This window comes from Desmodus rotundus, chromosome 3, assembly GCF_022682495.2.
Source record: "Desmodus rotundus isolate HL8 chromosome 3, HLdesRot8A.1, whole genome shotgun sequence".
NCBI classification, from domain to species: domain Eukaryota; kingdom Metazoa; phylum Chordata; class Mammalia; order Chiroptera; family Phyllostomidae; genus Desmodus; species Desmodus rotundus.
The window spans coordinates 193,511,408-193,532,830 of NC_071389.1; the positions used below are offsets into that span (position 1 = coordinate 193,511,408).

Genomic DNA, 21,423 nt, shown 5'->3' on the forward strand with positions numbered 1-21,423 from the left:
TTCCCAGCCTCGGGTTCCTCATCTGGAACATAGGAATAGTAGTATCTACCTCTTAGGATTGTGGTGAGAATTAAATTAATGTAGGTAAGTTATTTAACGCATGTATTCGTTTTCTATTGCTGTGTGACCAACACCCCCTCTCCCCCAAATTTAGCAGCTTAAAACAACAAAGCGTTATCTCAGAGTTTCTCTGGCTCAGGAATCAGGCAGCTGCTTCACTGGGTGGCTCTGGCTCAGGGTCTTTCATGAGGCTGCGTTCAAGGCGGTGAGGTCATCCGAAGCCGGGACTGGAGCGTGGTCCACTTCCAGGCTCACTCACGTGGCTGTTGGCAGCTCTTAGTTCTTTGCCCTGTGGGCCTCCACGTGCTGAATGTCCTTTTGACATGACAGGCGGCCTCCCCCAGGGAGGGGCTCTGGAGACAGAGGGGTGGTGGGTGGGGAGCACAGTCTCTCGGTGGATGAATGCGACTTTTTAATAACTTAATCTTGAAAATGACATCCCATCATTTCTGATGTATTTTATTTGCTATAAGTGAGTAAGTCCAGCCCACATCCAACAGGAACTAAGCTCCCCCTCTTTGGGGGAGAAATATCAAAGAATTATGGATATATCTTTAAAACCACCATAGCACAGTTCTGGGTGTGTAGTAGGTACTCAATAAATGATTAGATGTTACACTTGGCTTAGCAGACAAATTCCCTTCTTGGTGAGTCAATTTCTAGGCAGCTTTTGGGTACACCCCAGTTTTATCGGGTGAGAGGAATTTGGGGCTCTACAATAGATTGGGGATGACACCCAGGAGACCTCCCAAAATGAGGATTCTAATTTTTCATTTTCTGTCACGGAGCGAAGATTCTTCCGGAGATCTCTGTTGTGCTGGGTCGGTCAGGCCCGACACTCTAGAAGGGGAACACACACGCCATTTGACATTCATTGCTCTAGACCGAGACCGTTTTCTGCCCTGCACGTGGGTGGTGCGTGTCTGCCCAGCTGGGAGGTGGGTGATCCCGGGGTGGCCCCACCTGGACCAGGTAGGCAGAGTATACCCTCTGGGAGGGGCCCCAACTCCACTCGCCCCCAGCAACTTTAAATGCCAAAACAGATGCAATTAAAAAAAAAAGTATTTATTTCACTGTAGAATATAACCACACATTTGGACAAAAGAGGAAAAAAGCAAAATTAAAAAAAAAAAAAAAGCTCTGCAAACCTAATACAACCACAGATGGCATTTTGCGATGCTTCCTTTCTGTAGTTCCCGTGTGTGGTTTCTGTTTTCGCAGTTAGAAGTGGCTGCAGCCGCAGTCTCATGTCCTGCTCCCTTTCACTTAACCTTACCACACGTGTCTGTAGTACAGTCCTTCGCATTTCACAGCTGAGAGCTGCAAAATACCCTGTTGGGGGCGTGTGCCATAGTTGACTTCACTTTCTTAGTTCTATCAGGTCTGCATATAGTAGATATTATTTTCGTTACAGTCTACTGTAATTATTTTTTGCCCATGTTGTTTTGCCTTTTAATTTTTACCATTTTCTTTAAAAGTAGTCCCATTAGTTCCATTAATTAGGTACAGGCCAGATGAATATGCTTAGAAATGTTAACCCTTGTCATTACTCTCTTGCTTCTAAAGACTTGGAAAGGTCTTTCTTTTATCAAAGTACTCCCTCTCCATCTCTAGTTCCTATATGGCTTTAGAAAATTCAGCTGGAATTGGTTTTGAAGTATAACAGGGTCTAAAATGAGATGTATTTTCTTTTTCAAATTACTAACCAGTTGACCCAGCATTAGTTAATTGCATGCTCCTGCATAATCTTCTCCCTTGGTTCCTGATTTCTTTTGAAAATCACCTCCTTCTTACTTAAAATAGGGTCTGTTTCTGGCTTATTTCACTGATTTGTCTATTTCGCACCAGTGACTTTATAATATTAAAAAAAAAAAAAAAGGAATTAATGAAGCCAGGCCTTGGCCAGAGGAGGAACTTGGCCCAGCTGGCTGCAACGAGAGCTGCTGGGAGGGAAGGTGGAGGAAGGAGTCCCAGCAAACTCAGCGATGATCTTTGCCGGAGAGAAGCGGTCCTCTGCTTGAAGCCAACTGTTGATTTCGGAGGGTATCAGGGACATTTGCTAAGACATCTCAGCTGAGCAAGAATGGGGCCATGTCTTATTAAACACCAGTAAGGCTGGCTGATATTTTGATGGAATTAACAATTTGGCAAATGATGGGAAAAACAGCAGATATCAGGTATTCAGGCATCAGTAAACTATTTGTTACAGCACCTCGAACTTTTATTGGAAAAGGGGCTCAGCCACTCTTCAGCAGTTGGGGAGGCAAGATGCGTATGGCCAGAATTTGGTATTATGGGTACAGTCCTAGTTAAAAGATTCATTTTAAAAAAGGTTTGGAAAGGAAAGGTGGGCTGACGGACTCCATTTTGGTTTACCTGTAATGTGTACCAACGCCCTGCAATTAGAGAGACACCTTAATTGAGAAGTTTTAGCCGCGTGCAGACTCTGCCGAGTGTTGTCATGGAGTAATAAACATCTGCTGCCGGCTACGGGGGCTGGACTTCCACTGTTCTAACTCTGCAAAAGACGGGAGGGAGAGGCATCTGCCGGGGGTGGGGGGCGGGGAAGGGAAGGGAATTTGGGTCCGGCCAAGAGAACAGTCCCAGAAAATGGCTTCGGAGCAAGCAAGCCCGGGTCCCTCAAATTCTGAGTGGCTTCCGTGAAGGGACAGCGAGAACCAGAGAGAAAGCAACCACCTGGGATCCTGGGCCTTGAAAGACTGCCAGGATTCCTTTGTGGAGGATGCTTTCCCGCGGCTCACAAACAGGACTGAAACCCCTGATGGGAAAGTAAAGAGGGGAACAGGTTCCCAGTGAGGAAGGACAATGGAGAAGAGCCAGAACGGCTGAGGGGACCGCACACTAAAGTTCGTCATCGTAATCGTGCAAACGCACTTACAAATGTCCGCACAAGCTGAGCGGGTCTTTGTTCAAACAGTGGGGTGAACCATCTCCCAAAGAATCCCCACTGAAGGACAGTACGGTGCCGGTTTTACGGAACTTGATCGGCCAGAGGCGAGTGTATTCACAGTGTCACAGGGCGAGATGAAAGGAGGAGACAGAGATTGAAGATAAGTCAGCGCGTGCAGCCTTGGGGAGAAGGCAGCTCTGAGCCCTGCTACTCAGGGAAAGGCCTGCTTTGATACAGTGGCTCATTCTGCCTGGTAACAGCCCCCGGGGCTTATGACCAGGAGCCCAGCTCCTCACCCCCACTTTCAGGAAACAGAGATGGGGGCGGTATGGTGTGGTGGGACAGGCTATAGGGGTACCCAGACAGGGACTCCTGGCTGGGACCCTGGGAGTCACCTCACCTCTCTGGGCTGGTGTCTTCATCAGGGGTAATAGTTCTACCTGCCCTAGATGGTTGAGGGTAGTAGAGCTCTGGTTTAAAAGAGCCTGCTACAAACCCTTATGAAGATGATGGGTCGCACCTGTGAAACGCCCCACCACAGGGTGGGATTTGGGTCTATTTGAAGAGTGGACCAAAAGGAAAAGGAACCCCATGACACTTGATGGAGACAGAGCTGAGGCCAGCCTGGTGTTCGGCAACCATTCAGTTACAGACAAGCCCGGCCGTGCAAGGCCGCTCCTATCTGGCAGAAGGTGCCCTTCTGCTGGCTCCACCTCCCAGGCACCTGTGGACCTCACAGGAGGGGAGGAGACCGCCGCGTGGCCACCCTTAGCCCTTACGTGCCCTCTGTGTGCCTTTGGTGCAGTCCCTTCAATGGTCCTAGTGGTCTTTGGCAATCACACATCAGTGGAAGCATGGGGCTGTGGGGAAGGAAGGCTGACTGTGGGCCTGGGGCGGGTACCTGGGGATCACAGCTCCTCCTTGTCGCTGTTGAGGGGCTGGACCAGAGGCCCTGGAGCCTGGGGCTGATCTCCTGGCCCGCGGTAGCCAGGCCACTGGCCACTGTCCTCTGTGCGCCTGCCCGCAGTGGCATAGGCCTGCAGCAGCCCACTGTCCACTCTGTGCTGCCGGAGGCTTCTGGTTCCCACCAGCCCCTGTGTTCTCAGGTACCCCTGCTGGCAAAACGGCGGCAGCTTCTGGCGTGTTAGGGTGAACAGGAAACAGGACTCTACAAAAAAGCCAAAGGAGATGAATGAGTCGGGCTGAGAGGTGTGGGGAGAGGTGCAGGAAGGAGCTGCCAGGGCCCCAGCGGCCTCCCCCAGGATTCTCCATCTCTGAGCCGGGAGCCGACTTTTCTGGGTGTCTCACTCAGACCCATGTGGCCACGGAATGCAGCCCCTTCAGAGGTTCCAGGAATAGGCTGCCCTGACTGTGGGAAGAACAAGGCTCCACAGTGAAAGCAAACCACAGAAATGACTCAGCTTCCAGAGGCTGGTTCCAGCAGGATGCTCTGCCTGGAGCCAGCCTGGGGTGGGGACTCGGCAGCTTGAGAGTGACCCTTCATTCCATTTTGAGGTCAGAGCTGCCTGCAAAGATTTAATTCCCTCAGCAACATCAGAGTTGCAAAAGCTGTGTGTAAGCCCTGTTTTCAGCATTGTGGGGGTTATAATGACAAAGTGGGTGCTCTGGCTGGTGTGGCTCAGTGGATTGAGCTCAGTGGATTGGGCCTGCGAACCAAAAGATCGCCATTCGATGCCTGGTCCGGGTACATGCCTGGGTTGCAGGCCAGGTCCCCAGTTGGGGGTGTGCAAGAGGCAACCAACTGCGCATTGATGTTTCTCTCCTTCTCTTGCCCTCTAAAAGAAATAAAATGTTTAAAAATAAAAAAGACAAAACAGGTCCATCTGCATCTGTGATTCATCCATGTCTGTTCCACAGCAGTTGGTGCACAGGTCAAATCTGACCCATCGGGAAGTCATGTGGATACTTACTATTTAGACATAAGAAGAAACCCAGAAGAGCTAGAAGGAACTCCTGCTGGAGAATGAGAATGGGTGGGGAAAAAGCCTTTTGGCCAAGTATTTCATAACTCTGATTTAGAAAGGAGAAAAGATGAAACATAGCGGCTCATTCTTCTGAGGGATTGAGAAACAGGAAGGGAAGGCGGAGTGCGCGTCAGAGAGCCAGCCTGAGCCTTTTATCTCAAAGAATGGGCATACAGGGTGGGTGACGAGGGTCTGCAGTCGCTCATGTGGGGAAAAGACATGCAGGTCATGCTATCGCAATAGCTTTATTAACTCAAAAGAATGTCACTGCAACTGTCAACCCCCTTTTGCCCACCCATGTATTGCAAAGAATGTTGTGAGGCTTACATGGTGAACAGGATGCTACACAAACACGTATCATTTCCCCCTTCCGTTCTGACTCAGCACAGAGGGCCCCTGGTAGAACAGGTCCCGACAATCCTCACCAAGCAGGGAAGACAGAGGGTGTTGGGGGGAGGAGAGTAGAGGGGGAGCAAGGTGGCCTTTCCAAGCACCACCTTCTGCAGGGGGCAGGGGCGGGGAAGCCTCTCAGAACCTGGGGCCAGAACTGGTAGCTTCACGTCAGCTGGGGGGTGGAGAGAGAGCCCACCACCTGCCAGCTGGCCCTTTACCAGGAAGGATTCTTCCGAGTTCAAGGCAGCAACACCCAGTGGTTCATACTGTTGAGCTGTACGCACGTGGGGGCGGGAGCCAGGAGGCTAACAGGCCTGGACGATGCACTGGTAGGAGCCAGGCCTCGGGTGGGAATAGAGCCCCTAAGGAGCACCGGCATCTTCGTGTCCTCCTGAAACCTGAAGACACTGGCGGGGATTTCACAGCGAGGTTTCTAGATCTCATGTAATTAATTTCATGTGTAAGCTGAGAGTTTGCAGACTGCTAACTACGAATTACCTCGGTTGGAGCATCTACGTATATTTAGACTAGTAATTTAAACTACTGTTCTAAGCCATCTCCCTTAACACATGCATTTTTGTTTCTAAGCGTGGACTGAGGATGTCACCGGGGAAGAAACGGGCACTGCTCTCTGGCCTGCAGGCTAGGGACTGGCTGTCTCCAACCTGACTGGATGGGAGTAGGACCCTAACAGATGTTTGCGGATCAGAAAAGCGTGGATATTCTAGGCATTCAGGGGATGAAAAAAAGGCAAAATCTTACCTGTTTCAATCAGCTCTCCCTTTGGATTATTAGACGTCTCTCCCCAAGTCCCTCCCTGGGTTTGGCTCGAACTGTCTTCCCGTTCACCAATTCTCTCTTCATCTCGGTTTAATTCGTTACTACACCTCTATGTTGACTCTCTAAGTGCTGATTTTTTTCATTTCCAGCAGTTTTACATGAACCTTTCTCAAGACTGACCCGTCGGTTGTGTTTTCAACCGTCTCACTTTCCTGTCATTACATCTGTTAGATGGACGTTGTGTCCTCTGCCTGGCCACCCCAGTCCCCGCAGTCTGCTTGGCGTGAGCCAACTCGTGTTTCTGCCGGCACGGCCTCACGGGGGTCTGTGTCCTTGTGTGCTAAGTGACTTTCGCCTGGGAGTTCCTGTTCTTGGGGCTGTATCTGTGGCAGTTTTCTGAGGCCTGGTTTTAAAGTGTGTCTCTTCACAGAAAACTCACAGTCACTTCTGTGGTTTCTGAGCCACAGTGCCCACGTGCGGGTGGGCCCCACACTCCCACAAGCGAGGCCCAGCGGCTGGGACTGCTCGGGGGCAATTTCTCCCCAGTCTACCCACCCCGGGCCGAAGAGCACGAGTCTCCACCATCTCGCCCTGGGAGTGTTCCTGCCTCCTGGTTTTCCCACGGAGGTCCAGGCCTTTTTGACGGTCTCCGAACAGACCTCTCACCCTGCTCCTGCTTCACCTTCCCATCTACGAGTACTCTCAGCTACCCCGGCTCTAGCCGACTGACGGCCGGCAGGTAACGCACACCCAGCTTGGGTTCATGCTTTTCTGAGTATGTGGACTCTGGAGAGCTCCCTTATTTTCCTGCCAGTTCTTTAGAAAAGACATGTTATTCAGCGTTTTCAGGTGTGCCGTGCCAGGAGGGGTTTCTCTGACACCTAGTCCACCACGCTGTGGCAGATGGAGGTTTGCTTGGCGTGTCCCCGTGCGCACCCTGAAATATCCCAGGGCACGGACCTACCTGGTCTCTTTCCAACCCTTGGCTCAGTCCCTTTGTTCCTCTGGAGACTCAAGTTACCTGCATAGAAGCTTCGCAAGTCAGTGTCCAAACAGTTCTCCAGGAAGCGCCTCAGAGGTAAAATGTGGTTCACCGGGGCAGTCCAGTCTGTCAAGAAATCTTCCACGATGTGGTGGATGGCCGTGGGCCGAGGCAGGGGCCAGTCTGCGGGGCGGAACCTCACCTCCTGCTCTGTGGAGGAGAGGCAGGCCCTGTCAGAGCCCAGGTGCTGGGCTTCCCCTGCTGGACCCCACAGCGTGGTCCCTGCCTGTGACCCACTGCTTACATCACTCACTCAGGCTCAGCTTTCCTGCTACACCTCTGCGCTGGCTGTGGTCAGCTGGTGTAACAGCCACCTCAGAATGTTTGGGAGGTTAGCTCGAGGGGGCAGGACAAAACTTAACTTGTCCCTTGTCGTATCAGAGGGCAGGACTAAGACTAATCACTTGAACCTGATGTTTTCTAAGGCTAACACAGATTGAGGTCTATTGCGGATGTTTCAACGGGTCTCCCTGTGAGGAGGCTCAGGTCCCGCATCCAGAGGGGCTTAGGGCTCATCTAGTCCATCTTCCGCCTGCTGTGGACTCCCTTCTGTGGTGTCCCCGTCAGAGGGCTGGAGCCATGGCCCAGCCAGCCCCGAGTTGGGGAACTTGACCCTAGGAGGCAGCCCGTTCTGCTGTGAGACAGCTGTTAGTTGGTCCTGTGCTCCTGTCGCCTCCACCTGTTGACACTACCTTTGCCCCTTTTTAGATCCTCCTCCAAGTGACAGCCCTTCAAGGTCTGAAGCAGCAGTCGGGCTCCCTGGGTGGTTCGTCTCTTGGGAGCTACTTTGTGCTGATATTCTGTATATATTATCTCATTTATCCTAATATACAGAAGAAGGTACTGTTTTTATCCCCATTTGACACATGGGAAAGCTGAGGCTCAGAGAGATTAAGAAATAGTCCAAGGTTACACAGCATGCAAAGGACAGACCTGGGAGGACTCCCCAGCTGTGCTGTCCTCCACCGCTCCATCCTGCGTTAACCACTTCCAGTCCCTTTCCCTTCCAATAGTCGCCAGGTCTCCCTCCCCTACCCACTCCATGGCCAGCCCCCTTTGGAGACAGCAGGACACAGCAGGACAGTGTCCCTCCTACTATGTGCTGCCTGGCGATCACGCCACTCCATGTGTGGCCAGTGTCTGGGAACATCACTTATCATTCTTGGTCCTTGTGTCCCATTGGGCCCCTGGACAGAGTCCCCGTGGTCCACTCTGTCAGCTGAGTGTTGTGTGAGGGATTAATGGTGACAGCCCACATGGGAGGGGCAGCAGGGACCCAGCTCACCGGTGGGGAGGTGCCTGTAGTAGTAGATGACAGGGTGGAGGAAGTTGGACCGCCAGGCGTCTTCCGTGTGCCCCACGGACCGTTCATAAAAGAAGACATCCTTGTCGGGCCCCGAGAAATTCCTGCCATACTCCATGTTGACAACAAAGAGCCCATGCCGGGCTTTCCTTCCTGTGATGGCCTCCAGCTGGGCCACCATCTGCATGGGGAACTCCTCCAGGTACTCAAATGCTGTGGCATTCCTGGGGATAGTGGCAAAATGGGAGGGAGAGCCCCTCAGTGCTGCGGCAGAGGTGAGAGGCGTGTGCCTGTGGGCCTGTGTGCACACGCGCCTCCCTCCCCCCCAGAAGCGACAATCACACGGCACATGGGCTCTGGTCAGCCCTGCACGTCCCACATTGACCTTACTCACAGCTGAGCCCCGCCTCATGTGTGGGGTGGATTCAGAAGGCTGCGTAACCTGGCGTGGCTGTCGGGGAGAGGGGATCCAGGCTGAGGGAAGAGTAACACAAAGCCCTGGGAGGGGTGAATGAATGCCTAGGTGTGTTCCAGGGACAGGAAGAGGACAAGGTGGCTGGAGTGGAGCCGAGGGGGAGGGGTAGGGGAGGGGGAGGGGCAGGGGAGTAGGGAGGTCCATGGGAGTAGGTAGTGAGGGCTTGTGTGCGCCGTGAAGGGAACTTCTGGTTTCATCTGGACTGAGCGAAAGCCACTGGCCTCTGGAGAGTATTGAGTGGAGATGAATTCGTGTGACTCATGTACTAAAAGGACCCCTCCGGCCACCACAATGAGGGCAGACCACTGCTGTAGCCATGCACAGGAGAGATGCTGGGGGGCTGGACCAAGGTAGCAGTGGCGGAGCTGCTGAGAGGAGGTCCGATTCCAGGTACCTTGGAGGTGGCACTGTGGGGATTTACAGACCTCTGAATGTGGGGAAGGGGTGTGAAAGAGCAGGGAGTGAAGGATGATGGGAGGCTTCTGTGCTGAGCACTGCTGAATTTCTCGTCCCTAGCCCTGGTGTGCTGTTGTGCTCCCTGGCTTTGGACCAGGCTGTTCTTCCTCTGCTTCTCACCTGCCACCTGTCCTTTGAGGTCCTCTCCCTTCTACATGTTTCCTGTTCAGCAAGTGTCCCTTTATCATTTGATTGATAAGGAGCCACCTGGGTCCTGGCCCCAGGGAACTCTTAAATCACACTGTGTTACAGCTTACTGCTGGTCTAACTTGGTGCCAAATGCTTCCTAGAGTTCCCTTTACTCCTTCCTACAGTCCCGCAAGGTAGGTGTTACTATCCCCACTTGGCAGATGAGAGAAAGGCTCAGAGCAGCTAACTGACGTGCCCAAGGTCACTCAGGTCGAATAGGCATAGTCCAGATTTACACTCAGGACTGTCTGTCTGCAGAGCGTGTGGTGTTGATTTCACTGGTGTTTTTTCCAGAATAAATCCATCTCCCCTACCCCCACCCCAGGCTTCATCTTAGGAGGGAACCCCTGGGCTCTTCCCCACCTGGAATAGGAAGAGGAGGGGTGTGACGAGTGTACGGTTAGGTGGTGAGGCAGGCAGCGGGGAGCGTGGGGTGGGGGTGGGCAACTCACTCCTTCAACAGCACAACATCAGCCAGCACACTGAACATCTGGTAGAGTCCAGAAGCCTCGTTCACGCGCCGGAGGATGGAGCTGGTCAGCTGTGTGATGGGGTGCTCGGTGGAGGGCCAGGCGGCGCCGTGGTGGCGACGCTCCAGGAGCCGGTGAACAGCACGCACTGAAATGGCCAGAGAGAGACCCGGCATGCTGCGGTTAGGAATTTATCTTCTGCCATTGGGGGGGACATAAGGTCCCCATCAACTTGTCTGAACTCAGCCCACACTGTGTGTATGACGCCAAGCCGCTGTGAGAGTGCAGTTAGCCAGAGGTGTCTGTAGAGGCCAGAAGGGAGGCGTCTTCGGCTGTGCCTCCCCTGTGAAAGCAGCCACGGAGGACTGCTGAGTGCAGGGGCGTGGCTGGGTTGGGCGCCCAGGCCAGCGTTTCCCCGCCCCCCACCCTTGGCCATCTGCATTTGGAAGTCCCACGGCTATCACTCCACATGTGGCATGTCACGAGACCAGAGCCTTTCTTTGCAACTGAGCCCCTTCCCTCCTCCCTGCCTCTGTCAGAGACGCCCACGTGGCAAACCTCTGACTGCTCCCTCCCCTCTGCAGCTTAAATCCCATCTGTTAAGTTCTATTTCAAGGTGCTCCATATATTTACCTGAGGGGAGAAAAACTTGGGGCTGCCGCATACAGCTGTGATATTGGGGCACCACGCACAGGTGCCAGCTCCTCCGAAATGCATCAACACAACATCGAAATGCAATAAAGGCAAGGACACAGACAATGCGACAGGGGACTCCGCTGGCCAACAGGCACAGCAAGACATGCAGCCTCACTAGACAGCTGGCTCTCTGGAGGAAACCGTGGTGAGGCTGGGTTTTGCAAAAGGTTGAGGAATCACACAGCTAGGGGTTTGGGAACGGTGCCCTGACAAAATGCGCACACATGTGAAGAAATGAAATCTCGAGAGCGTGGCACACTGTGAAGCAGGCGAGGCACCAGGCTGGAAAGGCAAGCTGGTGCTGGCTGGGGCAAAGCTGTCCCTGTGGAGTGGGGAACCACGCAGGGTTTGTCAGCAGAGGAAGGAGATATATATATTTATTTATTTATTATTATTTTTTTTTTTAAAGAAAGGTTGCTTTGGTGGATATTACGGTGGCTGGATGCGATGGGAAGCCAGAGAGACCAGGGGCAGGAAGACCAGTCAGAAGAGACGGAGAGGCCCCAAACCAGGACAGTGAGGCGGGATGGACTGGAGAAAGATGGGGGATGGGTGAAGCTTCCTGTTTCTACCTTCTGCACAGGGGTGGTCTGTGCCTGGGGGTATTTTATCTCCTGGGGCTTCCCTCTGCCTCTGCTGTTTCCTAACCGTCTCCCTCGAGATGTGCTTCTAGCTGAATGATGAGCAAGGTCCAGGGGGAATGGGCTGTGTACAGCCTCCCTGTCCCTTCCCATGTGGGGTCCTCAGCTAGTGGAAGTGACCACAGCAACCTGTGGCCCATGAGCCCAGGACTGTTTCTCATTTGCCTGAAACGGTGTGGTGAGCTGTGAGCATTCTGTCAGGCAGGTGTGGACTCAAATCCCACCTCTGCCATCCACTGGCTGGGTGCCTTTGAGCAAGTTACTTAACTTCTCTGTGCCCCAGTTTCCTTATCTGCAAAATAGAGTTGAAATAACAGAATCTGTCTCGTGGGGCTGTTGTGAGGATTAAGTGTGAGCTGGAAAAGGGCAGAGGACAGAAGGAAGCAAGAGGGATGGGGCGGTGTGTGCCAGGACAGCAGGTGCAGGGAGGGTGGCGTGCACCGAACGATGGCGACAGTGTCTTACTGGGGAGACTCGGCTGAAGAGCCCCTCTTCCCATTGTGTGTGCGTGTGCGCGCATGCCTATCAATTTGCAAATATTCTGCGGTACAGGCAGCTAACACTGTCCCTGGTACCCTCCTCTGACAGCATGAATGAGGTACAAAAATACTGCCTGGAAATCAACAGGAAAACGTGACTATCTTCCCCTGCCATGCTGGGAGGGTAGGGAAATGCAAAAACGAGCATCCAGGCAGTGCGAGGCAGCAAATTAAACCCAGAGATGCCAGAGATGCCAGAGTGCAGGATGCAGGGCCTTTATGGTGTTTACGACAGAATTACCTGGCCCATGTAACACTCACCAGGCGATACAGCACCCACCCGACAGCCCACCCAGAGGGCAGAACGTTTACACCCTCAGTACCTAGTGTCCCGAAAAAGAATGAACATAATCCAATTGCAATTCTTATTGAAATATATTGGTACCCAAAAGCTGTGTGTGTGAGCTGCTTCACAGCTGCAGGGTCCCCAGGCATGGCGTTATTTAGTCCTTACAACAGCCCGTTGGGGGCGGGGGTTTGCCTCCTTCACAGCTTGGATGTTGGGGTACCCCACAGAGGCTTAGAGAGGTTGTGAAGCCTGACCTCTGAGGCCAGCCTGCTGGGGCAGACCCCAGGTTCACATTCCTCAAGCTCAGGGTTCTCACCAGCACTTGGGGCTTCACCCACACAGGGCATAGGTACCTAACGTGCCACCCCAGATCACATACTTTTATCTGCTGCCTTTCTAGACGAATCCTCAGACCACGAAAACGCATTGCCATCTGCCCCAGACACGGAATGTATGACAGCTGATTACTAATGCGCAACCCCTTGACGGCTGCTGGAAATTGTAAGAGTGTTCACTGGCCCTGGGATGGTTCTGTTCGGGCTCACCTGTGTATCGGAACCCATGGATGAAGCCCCCAGCAGATTTCCGGTAATCCACAGAGTGGCTGGCTGTGCCCAGGACAAAGAGACCACGGCTTCCTTTGGACTCATAGCTAGCCCTGATCAGTGGGTACTTCTTGCTGAACTCACCCCCTGAAGACAGCCTGAGGGACCTGTAAGCAGAAAGCGTTGTTAACAACATCACTGCTGAGTATGAAACACTAATTACAGGCCTGGTACTGAGCTCAATGCTTCATATTCCTTATTGCATTTAAATCATACCATGACCCAGGAGGCGTGTATAATCACCTCCACTGAACAGACGGAGTAACTGCAGCTCGGGGAAAAGACGCAGTGGGTCAGGGCCAAGGTCAGGATTCAAGCCGGACTCGAGGCTGGGCTCTGGGATAAGACGGCTCTGTGTGTGACCAGAGGGGACAGGAGGGTCTGGTTCAGACCCTCCAGGTTCTTGTCCGCCTGTGCCTTGGCCGGAAGGAAAGTAAGACCCTGGATGGATTCTTTGACCCTAAGCCTTGCCAAGGTACTGAGGCAGCAATGTCTGGAGATGAGGAACCACACAGCAGTTCTTCAAAATACAACTATCAATAATTTCAGCAGCTAACATGTGATTAAGCATATAGTCTATGCCAAATACTTTCCTATATTTATCTCCATAATAGCCCCATAAAAAAAACAACTATGATCCCCATTTTAGCAATGAGAAACTGGGGCCAAGCATGATTGGTAACTTTCCCAGAGCCCACAGGTTTGGGAAGAGAATCACAGATGGACCCCTGAGCCCGGGCTCCTGGCCACCACACTGCCTGTCAGCAAATTCACCCCTGGTTCTTGCCTTCCCATCTCTCGGTGGAGGATCACAACATATTCAACAGATGAAGACTCACTGCGGCTGCTGCCCCAGAAGGGAGGGCCAGGACCACTGGGACCCTTCTGGGTGGACAGGGAGCTCGTGCCTGGGCAGGAAACCGGGCAGCATCCACGTCCAGGATGAGGGTGGAGCCCTAAAAGCCCTGGTGCGGGCACTGCTAGACCGGGATGCTGCTCCCCCAGGGAGGTCTCAGAGGGGTTTGCTATGGGATCCCAGCTCCTCCCCAACTTGGACTCACTCGTTGAAAATAGAGAAGTTGAAGTTCCAGCCCAGGCAGCGGATAACCCGGTCGTAGGCCACGCGCATGGCGAAGTTGTCACTGTCGTCCTGGGGGAGGGCGATGGCTTCGGCACTCTGGTTGCTCTCCTCCACGTAGAACCTCAGGGTGATGTGGAACTTGCCCTCTCGGTCCTTCACCACAGCCAGATCTGCCAGGTCGGACTCCAGCAACCCGTCCAGGGACTTCAGCTGGTAGGTGTCCAGTAGGCCGTTGTTGACGGCCCTGGGGCCCATGGGACATGGCAGAAGAGAGAGAGAGGTCTGTGTTGGGTGCAAGGTGACTCAGAGGAAGAGCCGGTCAGTCCTGCTGGGGTCAGAAAGGGCTTTAAAGGGGCTGGGGCACACCACGTACTAGCCACAGCCACGTGCCATACCTGAGGTCTCCTACGTAGTGCGTGGCCCAGGAGAGCCGGACTCGGGAGCGGCTTAGCATGTGGATAAAATTGGTGACACCCAAGATGTTCTCTGAAGTCTCAAAGGCTGAGTTCCCTCGGCCCAGGATCAGCACATTCTGGCCCACAAAGTCCTTGGGGTCCACAGACACAGACTCATAACCCTCCGCGTATTCGGAGCCAGGGAAGTCCACCAGGTTGGGGACTGACAAACCGGTGGCAACAAGAAGGACACTGCAGGTGGGGGACAAAGGGAAGTTGGCTTAGTCTCTTAGCTGTAAGACACTAAGTGAAAATCACTCTTTGGACCTGCCACCTGGCATGAGCCGGACTCCTGGCTCCTGAAAGAAAACAGGACGTTCATTCACTCACTGACCCACCCCGGTGCATGAGAGACTGCCCCTCACTGAGCTCACTCCAGTGGACAGTTTCCTTCAGCCCTCGCTGGGATTATACTGAATGTGAGAATTAACTGGACAGACAGGAGAAGGTGGCACCATGAAAAATCAAGTAATTCATCCAATTCCGAACGCAGCAGTCAGACCAAGTATCACCCTCAGAGATGAAAACGAGACTTTTCGTTTCACTTTCCTCTTTTTGAGTTGCTTGGCAGATGCAGACATCTGCTGCAGAGTAACTCTCTACCAGGCTCTGTACGGTTTTATGCAACATCTTTCTGCTCAGAGCAACCCTCACTGGTGTCCTGTGGCCAGCTTTACAGGTGAGGAGGCACAGTCCACGGCCGGCGTCCAAAGCTCCTAAGACAGAAGAGCCAGACTCTGACCCCAAGTCAGCCTGATTCCGAAGTCCTGCTCTTCATATCGGCGGGTCTGCAGGGCTGCGGTGGGCGGCTGGGGGACTGGGTCCTGCCACTCTGCAGAATGGTTTGATCACAGGGTCGTTTCAACAGTCGGACTCTTTGGCCTGGACAAGGGGCATGTGCAGCCCCTATCATGCCGTGTCTCGACTCTTATCCATTCTGCTCAAGTCTGACTCTCCTACACTGTAGTACAGCTGTTTAAATGCAAGAGCTCAAACTGGCTCACCCCTTCTTTCCCTGGGCCAAGGAGCAAGGCGGGGCCTCTAGCAAAAGACACGGGATGATGAACTCTGAGCACCTGCCAGGAGCCAGGTGCTTGGCTAACGGCCAGGAAGTGAGAGGCATGCTGGTGCAGTGGGGAGAACATGGGCTTCAGGGTCTGCAACATATGAACTCAGATGGCGGCTATGCCCCTTAAAAAGCTGCATGACATAGCACCAGTTTCTGAGGCCCAGTCTCTGAGCCTCAGTTCTTCATCTGTATAATGGGTATCAGTGAGCCTCTCCCATAGGGTTCTGGTGGGGATGAAACAAGTGCAGTTTCGTTTGTGACTCTGAATTTCGGTTGTCTGCACGACACTGAGCTAAAACTTAATGCCGGTAGCCCGGACTGTAGGGCCGTCTGCCTTCTGTGCGGTTCTGAAAGCCCACTGAGCCCCTCTAACACTTGCCAGACCCAGCATTTCTCAGGTTGTATTCTGGGGGACACTCATTCTCGGAGATGTTCCACAATAAGGGTTTTGTGGGTACATAAGCTTAGGCCAGGGGTGTCAAACTCATTTTCACCAGGGGCCACATCAGCCTCACAGTTGCCTTCAAAGGGCTGAATGTAATTTTAGGACTGTGTAAATGTAACTACTCCTTAACAGTTAAGTGAGAGCTTGGCGCTGCTGCCAGGTAGAAATGAGGTGCTGGGCCAGATAAAATGAGGTGGAGGGCCAGATTCGGCACCTGTGGCTTAGGCAGTGCTACATACCCAGTGTTCCTGGAGGGCAGCGGTGAATGTGAAGCTATTTGACTGACAAATCCTGGAGGAAAGAATTGGTGGTATTTTCCAAACATATTTGAGCACATTTTTTTTTAGGACACAAGTGGGTATGATGGCCCTTAGCCCTGTATTCAGTGGGAGCAAGGGGTGGCAGATTTCTCTCCTTCCTCCCACACAAACCCACCAACCACGAAGTGTCAGTTCCTCCAGGAAAGGCCCCAGCTTCAGCAGGTGAGCTCTGGGACCCCGTTCCTTACCTGCATTGGTATGTCTGGCCCCTCTGGTCAGTCAGGATGAAATAATGGCCATTCCAGGCCTGCCGATCCTTCTCCAGAGTGACGTGGGCAATGGTTGTGTTGTAGAGTACGCGCAGCCCCAGCCTGGCTGCGAAGTCGCCCAGGTAACGCACCATGTCGCTGGCATCGGGGAAGTAGGCGTGGGAGTAGTGTCTGAAGAGCAGCCGAGGATCGTGGCTGAGCAGAGAGTTCCAGTCGTGGCGGAGGTTGAACTCGGAGTTGGCCCTGCCTGTATACCGCTTGTTGATGCTGATGAGCTTGCGGTGCCGGGGATAGCGCGTGAAGAAGCTGCCCGGCTCCGCGGCGCGTTCGAACACCGTGTAGTCCCTCCCGGCCTGCTGCAGGAAGTAGGCCATTTGCAGGCCCGCGGGCCCGGCGCCTAGGACACAGTAGTCCCGGTGTGGGGGCGCCAAGGCCTTAGCAAGGTACAGGGTGAGAGCCGGGTAGAGGGCGATGGTTAGGAGCAGCCCCGAGGGCCCCCACACTGGGGCCAAGATGGAGAGGCCCATCCTGGGGCAGACCAGGTGAGTGAGGCCTTGGACCAGGATGGCCTGAGGCCCCGGGTAACGAGTGAAGAACGGGGCCTGGAAAGAGGCAGAGGCTTGCCTGAGCGCTCGCTGTTATTTGGGGAGGAGGCAGGACCAGAACCCAAGGACTTCTGAGCTCATTCCCTAGGATGCGTTTCAAGCTCGGATCTGGAGCTCCCTCCAGGAACCCCCAGCTCCTCCATCCCCTTCAGGGCCTCGGTTCCCGGGGCACCAGCCCTCTTCTTATTGCCATGGTGGTAAGAAGGTGGGTGGTCCCCCATTTTCTCCCTAATTTGAAGGACGTCCAACACCCCTTTGGGCCCTCCGCAGACTAGAGCCTCTAGGGGTATTAAGTCTCTTTGGCCACGCCCCTGCTCTTCTGCTGGAGCCTGAAGGAGGTGTGGCCTGCACGGACCCCAACCTAAGCCAGGTGCCCTGACTCTTCGGTCACGCGACAGAGATGCCCAGCACACCTGCAGCCACGCCGGCGCGAGGCCGCCCACCTGCGGACGCACCCTCTCTCGGAGCCGCTCCCCGCGCGTGCGCGGTGCCCACGCCCGCAGCTCGGGCCTCCCTGGCCGACCGACCCTCTTCCCTTCCCAGCGTTCGCACCTCGCAGCGGCTCCGCAGGCAGCACGCAGAAAGTGAGGCCGGGGTGGGCCAGGCGGGCAGGCGCCGCGGAGACCGCCCCGCCTCCTGCCCGGCCAATGGCGGGGGGCGGGGTCACGTGCGCGGCGCGCCGCACGCCGGGCGGTGGGCCTGCAGTGGTCCACGGCCCCGCGGGAGGGGCTCGCACGTGCCAACCCTGGGGCTGGGGCCGCGGGAGGGCGCGGGAGGGCTGATTCTGGCACTGGTGCGGGAATCTTGTTTTCATGCAGTGCTTTCACTTGTGAGCGAGGTTCGGGAGCAGATTGTTTTTGGAGGTTATTCCAGCTCTTACACTCCCATTAATGTAGCCAAAGACTAGTTGGCTACCCAGATTTCGGGGACTGGAAACCAAGTTGGCGAAGCCAGGACAGAAAAACCGATTAATAAGTGTTTGCCACTGAGGACTAAGAAGGGATTCTACGGAAAGTGACCTCGCAGGCTGATCTGACAAATTCCTGACTGGGTGGGGCATGGTGAGTAGTCATGCCCCAGGCATATAAGTTCTTTAGTAATAAAGTTTTCTTTGCCTTAGCAAGCCCTGCCCATTGTTCCTGTGCACCTAGGTCGACACACCTTTGAAAGGTCTCAGCTCAGACCCCTCAAGCGAAACCGCCCTCTAGAGCGAGTACTTTCAACTCCTCTAGTGAGCCCACCTCGCTCCTCTCACCTTCCCCTAATCTTACTGTCCCTCCCCATCTCACCAACTGCATAGACGCGGCACACTCATTCTGAGTAGCATTTTTCTCAGTCTGTTGAGATCTTGCTCAAACAGAGGCATATTCTCTGTTTGGCTCAAATAATTCTTCACAGGTTTGGAAGTTCTTACCTGGACACGGTGATTCAGTCTATCCAATGATTCAGTCTATTGTTTAAGAAACATTCATGACTTGATCTTGCGCCAGTGGTGCGACAGTCAATGATTTTGTTTCCAACTTTGTAGCCATTAGCCAAAACCTCTATAGGTTTGGGGTGATTTGCATAACATCGCTCACAAAGTGGAGCCTGGAATTAAGTGTCCTTTTTTTTTTTTAACTCAATTATGAGCTCTTTGCAAAATGTTTTTATTCACTCATGAATCATGTTTGTAAACAAAGTGGCCTAGGATGGGCCAGGATAAAGACATGTGAACCCACTGCTAACACACAGCAGCGGTGTGGCTGAAGTGGAGGCAGCGTGGGGGATGGCAGGATGCTGCTGAACTGCCATTCTCGGGAACTGCAGGACCGCAGCTGGCCTCCCAGAGGCGGAGTGAGGGTCCTGCGTGAGACTGTATGCTTGAACACAGAATCAAGTAGGGAATTCATCGAAAGGATTTACGAAAAATACGGCAGGCCTGGTGCACACACTGAACCAGTCTAAAATGGAGGAGCAATTGATAGATGTAAAGAGGAAGTTAAGGGGTGGGGAACAGTTACCACCAAAGAGCTCTTCCAGTATAGGGTGTGTGAGTCCTGTAAACCCTAGCTCCTCCTACGGACCCCGACTGATTGTGTTAAAACCCGTCAGAATTTTCATCAAGATTTACGTGGGTAGAACATGGTGCATTTATGAGGGAAGTATAGGAACCTTTGAGAGGCATTAAGGAGCGCAGTGAAATGGAGCTGGGGGTTCTCATGGAAGGGCAGCCAAGCCTAGCATGGGAAGAACTTGACAGTCTCTTAGTTTTGCATGACTGGAGCTTCTTTTCATTAGAAATAGTAGCTGGTCCCGACTGGTGTGGCTCAGTGGGTTGGACATCGTCACGGATTTGATTCCTGGTCAGGGCACGTGACTGGGTTAAAGGCCAGGTCCCTGGTTCGGGGCGGGCTACAGGAAGCTGATGAGTTTCTCTCCCACATTGATGTTTTTCTCCCTTTCTCCCTCCCTTCCCCTCTGTAAAAAAATAAATAAAGTCTTAAAGTAGTTGAGCCCTGGCCGGGTAGCTCAGTTGGTTAGTGTCATCCAGATACGCCAAGGTTGTGGGTTCAATCCCAGGGCGGGGCACATACAAGCAGCAACCAGTGAATGCATAAATAAGAGGAACAATGAATTGATGTTTCTCTCTAAAAATCAACTTTAAAAAGAAAAGTAGCTAAAACCTCTCTAGTCTTCCTGACCTCTCAGGCCAGAGACCACTAACGAATGTCACTTACCTGTAATTTTCATAGCCTGTGTCAGCATCAGAGAAAAGCTCCGTTACAGCAGAAATGATCTTACTATGAGGGCCTCAGTGCCTTCTCCAGTATGAGCATTTTTTAAGTTGTAATGCTGTGTCTTCTATTTATTTACTTTTAGAGAGAGGTGAAGGGACAAAGAGAGGAAGAACATTGATTGATCGGTTGCCTCCCGCATGCCCCCAACCCAGGCACATACCCTGACTGGGAATGAACCAGTGACCTTTCAGTTCACAGGCCAGTGCTCAATTCCCTGAGCCATGCCAGCCAGGGCTCAGTGAACATTTATTGAATGAACACTGAAACCAGACAAGCTAGGCAAAATACCTAACCAAAAATAAAGTAGGGAAGTCTGCTTAGCAGTTGGGAAGATTTGAGAATGGGACTCAGCACATAATTTAAGTACTTAAAATAGCTGCTGGTCTTACTTGGTGGGTAGTGGGACATGTGGACTGCTAAGTGTGGCAGGACCTTGAGACTAGGCTCAGCCTCGATGGCAGGCAGCAGGGGGCTACTGAAGGTTTTGGAGACAGGACTCTTCGGTAGTCAACTTGGTGGCCCAAACAGGCCAGAGGGAAGCAGGAGGCAGATCAAAGCCGTGAAGCGTGTGGCAGGTGATGCAAACTGTTCTGAGACTTAGCAGGAAACTAACTTCCACAGCTCACTTGTCCCAGCTTATGCTGCTGGACTGCGTCGGGAGCGTCTGCAAGAGGCAGCTTCGTGTCAGTCTGATTCCGAACCCCCTTGGCCCTTGTCACACCTCTTTCATACACAGTTTTTGTTTTTCAAAAAAGATTTTATTTATTTTTTAGAGAGGGAGAAACATGGATTGGTTGCTTCTTGCACGCCCTAAACTGGGGACCTGGCCTGCAACCCAGACGTGTGCCCTGACTGGGAATTGAACTGATGACATTTTGGTTCACAGGCCGATGCTTAATGCACTGAGCCACACCAGACAGGGATAATCTGTAGTTTTAAACACTCTACCTACATGAGAAACTCCTTAGTAAACATGTTTTATGCTCTACCTTCCTAGTAACTCTAAATTTTGCTTGATTTCTGAGGCACAATTATTTTGATTAAAATAATAACTTTAGAAACGTTACTCAAAAGCTGGGCCTGTTTCCTCATCTGTACTTTCTCTGTCAGGCTCAGATATTTCTGGAAAGCTTAGTACAGTATCTGGCAGGGCAATTACTTCATAGTAATTAGTGTCAAGAACAGAACACTCTCCTTTTAATGAAAAACAGGGCTCTTAATAAAAAATAAAAGTTTGCGTTTCCTAACACCCGTAGCTCTGATCTGTAACGTACTGCTCTGAGGGTGCCGGCCTGCAAACGATTCACAGACCGCTGTGCTCACCGCCCAGAGGCCCTTCTGCGGCGGTGCCCCGTGAGCAGCAGTCCCACCTCGCCCTCCAGGGGCTGCCCTGCCTCACCTTTTACTGGTGTCTCGAAGTGCAGCAGCTGGGTTGGCACACGACAAGCAGGCCCCCATGCCTGTGGACACGGACTTCTTATGGGGCCTCACAATTGACACCACTCTCCAGGAAAGGATAATTTTATGGGGTTCCAAGAACAGAAAAATCTAGGGCGTTCACCCTCTATCAGGATGGTAGAACTAAAAATGCTCAGGAACAAATGATAGAACCCAGAGAACTCCAG

The 21,423-nt window shown here is 52.9% G+C and overlaps 1 protein-coding gene across 3 annotated transcripts; it reads right to left on the reverse strand.

The window, feature by feature from the left end:
• Window positions 1–1,109: 1,109 nt before the first annotated feature.
• On the reverse strand, window positions 1,110–21,362 carry FOXRED2 (FAD dependent oxidoreductase domain containing 2). Of its 3 annotated transcripts, XM_045186909.2 has the most exons (10): window positions 20,188–21,362; window positions 19,739–19,873; window positions 16,393–17,015; window positions 14,311–14,562; window positions 13,896–14,159; window positions 12,775–12,941; window positions 10,047–10,212; window positions 8,457–8,698; window positions 7,151–7,321; window positions 1,110–4,139 (listed from the first exon to the last, which is right to left on the reverse strand). In XM_045186909.2, the coding sequence occupies exons 3-10, from the start codon at window positions 16,938–16,940 to the stop codon at window positions 3,880–3,882; spliced, it is 2,070 nt and encodes a 689-aa protein (XP_045042844.2). In that variant the 5' UTR covers window positions 16,941–17,015; window positions 19,739–19,873; window positions 20,188–21,362; the 3' UTR covers window positions 1,110–3,879. The 3 variants fall into 3 exon arrangements, with proteins under 3 accessions (XP_045042844.2, XP_053775486.1, XP_053775487.1); XM_053919511.1 differs by having other exon boundaries at window positions 19,739–21,362; XM_053919512.1 differs by lacking the exons at window positions 19,739–19,873; window positions 20,188–21,362 and adding an exon at window positions 17,571–17,621.
• Between the last annotated feature and the right edge of the window lie 61 nt (window positions 21,363–21,423).